Here is an 8911-nt window from a genome sequence, read left to right on the forward strand (position 1 = left end):
ATGAAAATATTAATACAAGGGGATTCTACTAGTAATAAAAATATTAATTTAGAAATGACCAATATTAATAAAGTAGTTAATGAGATGACATGCTAGTAATGAAAGGGTTAAGAGAACAAAGAGTTTACAGTAATGACAAAAATAAAGGATTTGAGGGGCTGTGTCTAACAAACTGCTTGTAACTGAGGGGTTAATGGAGGCGTAGGACTGCAAAGAAAGAAGGAGATAATGGGGTGTAATGCCCCTAGAAATTCAAGGGTTAATAAAGTCAGCATTCGCTGGCAATGAATGGGGCCCCTGAGATGATCAGCTGCTAATAATACATGGGGCAGGAAAGAAGGAGCTGTCTCCAATGGATGGGTTAATGTTATTAGGCTCTTCTGATAATGAGGGGGATGAGAAGTTGCTAGCAATGAAAGGGTAATGGGGCTGTGTTGCTAGCAATGAAGGGGTTAACAAAAGCAGTTGTTGGTAATGGATGTGGAGCTGCCAATTATAGAAGGTATAACAAAACCTAGAGCTGCTGGTAACCAATGAGTTAATAGTAGGGCATTAAGTAATGAAGGGGTTCGTGAAAGGGGAAACTACTGGTAATAAAGGGGTTAATAATAAAACTAGGAGCTGCTAGCAATCAATGGGATGAGAAGCTGTGATCAGTGAAGGGGTTAATTGGATGGGGGTGCTAGACAGGTATGGAGGGGTTAATTAAAAAACAGTCAGGAGCTGCCAATCTATGAGTTAGGGGGTAATAAAAGGATTAATTGGATGAGATACTGGAAGCAATGAAAGGGTTAATAGGATGGGATGCTGTAATTAAGGGTTTAATAGGATGGGATACTGGAAGAAATGAAGGGATTAATCGGATGGGATGCCGGAAGCAATGAAGGGGTTAATTGGATGCTGGAAGCAATGAAGAGGTTAATAGGATGGGATACAAGAAGAAATGAAGGGGTTAATTGGATGGGATGCTGGAAGCAACGAAGGGGTTCATAGGATGGGATGCTGGAAGCAACGAAGGGGTTCATAGGATGGGATGCTGGAAGCAACGAAGGGGTTCATAGGATGGGATGCTGGAAGCAACGAAGAGGTTAATAGGATGGGATGCTGGAAGCAACGAAGAGGTTAATAGGATGGGATGCTGGAAGCAACGAAGAGGTTAATAGGATGGGATGCTGGAAGCAACGAAGGGGTTAATTGGATGGGATGCTGGAAGCAATGAAGAGGTTAATAGGATGGGATGCTGGAAGCAACAAAGGGGTTAATTGGATGGGATGCTGGAGGCAATGAAGGGGTTACTGGATGAGATGCTGGAAGCAATGAAGGGGTTACTGGATGGGATGCTGGAGGCAATGAAGATGTTAATGGATGGTATGCTGGAGACAATGAAGGGGTTAATGGATGGGATGCTGGAGGCAATGAAGGGGTTACTGGATGGGATGCTGGAGACAATGAAGGGGTTACTGGATGGGATGCTGGAGGCAATGAAGGGGTTACTGGATGGGATGCTGGAGGCAATGAAGGGGTTAATTGAGGGGTCCTGGGAAAACTGTTAAGAATAAAGGAGATAATAAAATGCTGAGCTGCTGGCAATCAATAGGTCAATGTAGTGAGGTGTTGCGGATGAAGAAGGGTTAATCTGCCGAGCCTCTGCTGGGACAGAAAATGTTAATATAAAGGGCCCTCGTTGCTGGCAAATCTCTACAGTCGGCTGATCAATGAAGTCGCCGGCGATCGGGAGCGTGCACAGGGGAGAGAGGTGCCACTGCTCAGTACGGGAAGCGGCGCCGTGCACGCGCGGGGGGGTAGCAGGGATCCCATTGTTCGCGGAACGCCGGCGGCGGCGGCTCCCTCTCCTCCCGGCCGCAGGCTGTCACCGCCCGAGCCAGCCACTTTCCCACGGCCCGCGCGTGCTAACAGACTGCCCTGCAGACTCCGGCTTGGCCCGACGCCAGACCAATCCGGGGCGAGCGGGGCGGAGCCATCCCCACCTGTCAATCACCGACCTGCCCAGTCCTTTTTAGAATGGGACCGAGCTTCCAAGACTCCTTTGTGGAGCCTGACGTCACCGAGCGGAGGAGGAGGGGGGCGGGACCGTGCCAGGAGAATTATTGGCTACAAGAAGATAATTGTGTTCCAGGAGCAGGCGCCAGAGCTCCCCTCCTCCCCCACTCCGGCTAAGAGGCGAACCGTGGGAAAGGGATGGCTCGCTCATAACCGCGGGGACAGCCGGAGGAGGCAGCACTGGGACAGCAGCACAGCCACCGAGTCACCATGAAGAGGAGCCACGACTACAGCTCATCGGACAGCGAACTGGATGAGAACATCGAGGTGGAGAAGGAGAGCGCGGATGAGAATGGGTGAGAGGAGAACTCCGAATAGAATGCACCCCTCTCCGCTGTCACCCCTCTCCAACATCTCCGACTTTACACCGACTTCTGCTGACTTTACCACATTTCACCATCCCATCGACTGTTCTATACTTGTCTTCTGTATTACATCTTCTCCCTTGTATATACTCCTCCTCTGTATTACATCTCTACCTTGTATATACTCCTCTTCTGTATTACATCTTCTGCCTTGTATATACTCCTCTTCTGTATTACATCTTCTCCCTTGTATATACTCCTCTTCTGTATTACATCTTCTACCTTGTATATACTCCTCCTCTGTATTACATCTCTACCTTGTATATACGCCTCTTCTGTATTACATCTTCTACCTTGTATATACTCCTCTTCTGTATTACATCTCTACCTTGTATATACTCCTCTTCTGTATTACATCTCTACCTTGTATATACTCCTCTTCTGTATTACATCTTCTCCCTTGTATATACTCCTCTTCTGTACTACATCTTCTCCCTTGTATATACTCCTCTTCTGTATTACATCTTCTACCTTGTATATACTCCTCTTCTGTATTACATCTTCTACCTTATATATACTCCTCTTCTGTATTACATCTTCTACCTTGTATATACTCCTCTTCTGTATTACATCTTCTACCTTGTATATACTCCTCTTCTGTATTACATCTTCTGCCTTGTATATACTCCTCTTCTGTACTACATCTTCTACCTTGTATATACTCCTCCTCTGTATTACATCTTCTACCTTGTATATACTCCTCCTCTGTATTACATCTTCTACCTTGTATATACTCCTCTTCTGTATTACATCTTCTACCTTGTATATACTCCTCTTCTGTATTACATCTTCTACCTTGTATATACTCCTCCTCTGTATTACATCTTCTACCTTGTATATACTCCTCCTCTGTATTACATCTTCTCCCTTGTATATACTCCTCTTCTGTATTACATCTTCTCCCTTGTATATACTCCTCTTCTGTATTACATCTTCTCCCTTGTATATACTCCTCTTCTGTATTACATCTTCTACCTTGTATATACTCCTCTTCTGTATTACATCTTCTACCTTGTATATACTCCTCTTCTGTATTACATCTTCTACCTTGTATATACTCCTCCTCTGTATTACATCTTCTACCTTGTATATACTCCTCCTCTGTATTACATCTTCTACCTTGTATATACTCTTCCTCTGTATTACATCTTCTACCTTGTATATACTCCTCTGGCACACACCCACTACATGCATTATATATTTGTATATTTACATTTATTATTTACATTTTAATTTTTTTCTCTTTCAGAAACCTGAGTTCCGCCCCGGGTTCGATGTCTCCATCCACCACCTCCCAGATCCTGGCTAGAAAAAGGCGTAGAGGGGTGAGTGTTACTGGCCAAGCTTTGGCAATGCTCAGGGTCACCTACCGGCTTTTTATTTTTATTACTACTACAGGTTCTTCTATAGCACTGACTATTTACATACTGTACATTCACATCAGTCTCTGACCCCAAGAGCTTACAATCTAAGGTCCCTATCTTACATACATGCCTTGGCCAGTTTAGACAGAAGCTAATTAACTTACTAGAACATCTCTGGAAACCCATGCAAGCAGAGAGAGAGAGAGCATGCAAACCCCATGCAGATATTGTCCAGGTTGGGATTTCAACTGAGGACCCCAGTGCTGCAAGGCAGTAATGTCATTTATACTGTCAGGAGGAAAGATCTTCACATCTAGATGATCAGAGCCCTCTTTTCTTTATTAATACAGGCAGCATTGACAATTTACATACTATACATTCACATCAGTCTCTGTCCTTAAGAGCTTATACTCTAAAGTCCCTATTTCACATACATGAATGGGCTAATTTAGACAGGAACCACTTAACCTACCAGAATGTCTCTGAACTGTGGGAGGAAAGCCATGCAAGCACAGGGAGAACATGCCAACTCCATGCAGATATTGTGCAGGTTGGGGTTTGAACTGAGGACCCTGGTGCTGCAAGACTGCAGTGTAATTTATATCCTCAGGATGAAGAGATCTTGTGTAACATACTGCCTGTCTACAAGATCAGAGCCTATCATTCTAGAGGACTGACAATTAACATAGTATACCTTCATATCAGTCTCTGCCCTGAAGGAGCTTACACTCTAACATCCCTAACTCACATTCTATGACCAACTTACACAGGAGACGATTAACCTACCAGCATGTCTTTGGAGTGTGGGAGGAAACTCAAACTCCATGCAGATAAGGTCCTAGCTGGGATTTGATCCAGGGACCTCAGCACTGCAAGGCAGAAGTCCTAACCACTTAGCCACTGTGCTGCCTTTCTACAGTTGCTGAGATGATGCAGTCATGTGCTCAGTGCTTTGTTTTTGTTACTATTATATATTATATGACAAGCTCTGGTATGATGTTGGCGTTCCTATCAATCATTCATTTATTTATTTTTGCATGATCCATTCTATTGGTTATCATTTCTTTTGGGTCTCCAGAGAAATGTCACAGAATAACAACCATTGTAGAGTCCCGATTTATACGAAGTGCTGAGCCTGTCTCTTTCTGCTCCTTTGTAGATCATAGAGAAGCGTCGCCGGGACAGGATTAATAATAGCCTGTCTGAGCTCAGAAGACTGGTGCCCAGTGCGTTTGAAAAACAGGTACGGATTTTATTACCACTACTACAACCGCTGTCAGCAGACAGCTCCATTCTGGATGATTTTACAATACAATTATTGAAATGACTTTTTTACGGCTTTCTATTTTATTGCTTTGCTGTGTTTTATAGAAAACAGAAATGTAGCGTTTTATAGTCTTTGTCACTTTCACAAATTCAAAGATTTTTTTTTTTCTACTTTCTCAGGGTTCTGCGAAACTGGAGAAAGCTGAGATTTTGCAGATGACGGTGGATCATCTTAAGATGCTGCACACTGCTGGGGGCAAAGGTAAATGTGTGATTATGCAGCATCTAAATGACTTTTCTGTTCCCATTATTGTCTTCAAGTGCACCAGGCTAAGGTCATAGTCCTATCTGAAACAATGACTCTGCAACACTTTCACTTATTTAAACTTTAATAGACTTTTTTCTGCACTCATTACTACTTGTGTTTACCTGGGATAGCGATCATCACTGCCAGCCCGGGTTCTTTATGGAAAATCACTGATTATTCACTTTTTCTCTACAAGCCATGATTAATAGTTCAGTATAGTTTCTTATACAAAATTATAGAGACAACAGTTGCACCATGGAAGTGTCCTCAGTTTATTTGATAGTCTGGGCTGGGGGCAGCTATATCCAGAGCTGTAAAACAGGCTGCCAACCCACAAATAGACAAACTTGTTTACTGAGCTTGTATAGGTATTCACCTTAGCTTGGGGTTTTATTTTAGTGTGCTGTAGATCCTGGAACAACTGTTGTGGCAGTACATATATATGCTAAACATTCGATCAGCATTTTTAACCTTTTACCCCTGAGGAACCCCTAAAATAATTTTCAGGTCTGGGGAAACCCTTTTTAAATTGTTTTGGGGGCAATGGCAGAAAATGCCCTTTACATTGGTGGTTAATGAGAAGACAGTCTCCTTTCATCAGTGCTCAGTGGGAAGAAGGTACCCCTTGCATTGGAGGTCAGTAGGACAGTGAGAAGAAGGTCCCCTTGCATTGGAGGTCAGTAGGACAGTGAGAAGGTCCCCTTGCATTGGAGGTCAGTAGGACAGTGAGAAGGTCCCCTTGCATTGGAGGTCAGTAGGACAGTGAGAAGAAGGTCCCCTTGCATTGGTGGGCAGAGGGAAGAAAGTCCCCTTACATCAGTGTTCAGTGGTAAGAAGGTTCCTTTGCATTGGAGGTCAGTGGGACAGTGGGAAGAAGGTTCCCTTGCATTGGTGGGCAGAGGGAAGAAAGTCCCATTGCATTGGTTGGCAGTGGGAAGAAGGTCCCCTTGCATTGGTGGGCAGTGGGAAGACCGTCCCCTTAAATCGGTGTTCAGTGGTAAGAAGGTTCCTTTGCATTGGAGGTCAGTGGGACAGTGGGAAGAAAGTCCCCTTGTATTGGTGGGCAGAGGGAAGAAAGTCCCCCTGTATTGGTGGGCAGAGGGAAGAAAGTCCCCTTGTATTGGTGGGCAGAGGGAAGAAAGTCCCCCTGTATTGGTGGGCAGAGGGAAGAAAGTCCCCTTGTATTGGTGGGCAGTGGGAAGGGCAGTGGGAAGAAGGTCCCCTTGTATTGGTGGGCAGTGGGAAGAAGGTCCCCTTGCATTGGTGGTTAATGAGAAGAAGGTCCCCTTACATCAGTGGTTAGTGGGAAAGAAGGTCCCCTTGCATTGGTGGGCAGTGGAAGGAAGGTCCCCTTGCATTGGTGGGCAGTGGGAGGAAGGTCCTCTTACATTGGTGGGCAAGAGGAAGAAGGTCCCCTTACATTGGTTGGAAGAAGGCTCCCTTACATCGATGGGCAGTGGGAATAAAGTTCCCTTACATTGGTGAGCAATTGGAAGAATGTCTCCTTACATTGCTGGAGAGTGGGAAGAATGTCCCCTTACATCGGAGGTCAGTGGGAAGAATGTCCCCTTACAGTGGTGGCCCCCACCCCTTTAAAGAAAGCTAAAAATATAGTTGGTGTCATGCTGTTGGCTTTGCTAAAAGGTGTTGGTCCTAGAACTATGCAAGCACAAATGAGTGGTCATCAGTTATAGCTCAATGAACCCCTAGCAAACTCTGGAGGAACCCTGATTGAGAATGGCTGCATCGGATCTTTTGAGTGGAGAAGAAATATCTTGCAGCTTTCCTTCAACTGCTTTGTAATGTTATATTTTCATTTAGAAATCAAATATAAAGAAGTTTTCTAGAATATGTAGCTATATTACATTGCAAATGATAAAACTTTGTTTAACACAGATTACCCAGAATGCGTGATTTATGTTGCAATTGTATTTGTTGTAGGATATTTTGATGCCCACGCTCTTGCCATGGACTATCGAAGCTTGGGTTTCAGAGAGTGCCTTGCTGAAGTTGCCCGATATTTAAGTATAATTGAAGGTATGGACACTGCCGACCCTCTCCGAGTGCGACTGGTATCTCATCTTAACAACTATGCCACTCAAAGAGAAGCTGCCAACAGTGCCCACTCCAGCCTCGGACACATTCCCTGGGGGGGAGCCTTCACTCATCATCCTCACCTCTCTCACCCTTTGCTCCTGGCACAGACTCCTCATACAAACAGCAGCAGCACAACGTCTTCCACAGAGTCCCACCACCAAAGCAGACTTCCTGGGTCACCGCATGCAGAATCGCCAGCTTTGCGCGTCTCCTCCAATGGAAGCCTTACATCAGTGCTGCCAGTCGTCACTCCTTCAAAACTCTCTCCTCCACTGTTGTCCTCTGTGGCATCCCTCTCTGCATTCCCCTTTTCCTTTGGATCTTTTCACTTACTCTCCCCCAATGCACTGAGTCCAACAGCACCAGCGCCCGCAGGCAAACCCTACAGACCTTGGGGGACTGAGATTGGAGCCTTTTAAGACCTTTTTTTTAAATTAGAAACTCTTTAGTTTTCATGCAGGGGGTGATCTGAAGGGGGTTTGGAAAGTCCAGCTGTGCTGGGCTTCTACTGCTGACTTTATAAAGCCAACCTGGGTGATCTGATGGTACCATTGCAAAACAATTTGTCTTTTTAAAAGATCCCTAAAAATATTTTCTTTTTCTTCTAATGACCGTTATTGATAAATGTACCTTTCTGTATCAGGATGAACACAGGCCCTGGCTCAATATTTAACTTGCTTTGTAATGTAATAATTTCAGTTTATGTCATGACATTGAGACAGTTTAACCAATAGTTTAGTGTTTTGGCATTTTTTTTTCTATTAAAACAATGATGTCTTAGCCTTTAATTTGTGGAAATCTGCATTCAGAAATAACAGTGTTTTTATTTGCTAATCTTTTTTTTGAGTTGTGATATTCTTCATTTGTTGACTGTTCTTGCTTTTTTTTTTTTTTTTGGAGTTATATATTGCCAAGCGTTGACAAATCACGTTTACCAGCTTTGCCCGAGTGCACCAAAGTTGGTACAAGACTCCGCTCCTTCCCTACATGAATCTGGGAAGTCCATACTTTTAAACAGAGTCCCTAACTTCTAATATATTGGATGGTCTCCTGCACTAGAACTTTATTTAACAAGTAGACTAATTTAAGAAGACCTGCTATGTTTGTACATATTCCCTTCTGTGCATGGAAGAGGCACTACCCGAAAGGTGGTCTCTACTGTATTGGGTTCAATCACTGTTGTACTGGTCTACTGTGACTAAATAAAAAAAAAAGTCAGAGTGTGCTATTTTAAATCTAATGTGTTTCATGTTTTTCTTTTTTATTATTATAATGCTATTCTTCTGTATTTTCTGTATTTCCATCTTTTGTAGCAGACATTCTCATCCATGGTTCTGTGGAACCCTAAGGTTCTTCCAGAGATTGCTAAGGGTTCATTGAGCAGTGGCTGGTTGATCTCCAATTTGGTGGTAATAGCATAGTTCCAGGTCCTACACCACTTGGCAGAACCA

General features: G+C 43.9%; 1 protein-coding gene across 1 annotated transcript; it reads left to right on the forward strand.

Annotated features, from left to right (window-relative positions):
- Positions 1-1850: 1850 nt before the first annotated feature.
- HEY1 (hes related family bHLH transcription factor with YRPW motif 1) lies at positions 1851-8700 on the forward strand. The gene is made up of 5 exons (XM_089661009.1): positions 1851-2357; positions 3676-3751; positions 4950-5033; positions 5237-5318; positions 7305-8700. The coding sequence occupies exons 1-5, from the start codon at positions 2272-2274 to the stop codon at positions 7877-7879; spliced, it is 903 nt and encodes a 300-aa protein (XP_089517135.1). The 5' UTR covers positions 1851-2271; the 3' UTR covers positions 7880-8700.
- The last annotated feature ends 211 nt before the right edge of the window (positions 8701-8911 follow it).

Source organism: Staurois parvus, unplaced genomic scaffold (assembly GCF_062004578.1).
Source record: "Staurois parvus isolate SC_StPar_1 unplaced genomic scaffold, SC_StPar_1.0 ptg001302l, whole genome shotgun sequence".
NCBI lineage: Eukaryota > Metazoa > Chordata > Amphibia > Anura > Ranidae > Staurois > Staurois parvus.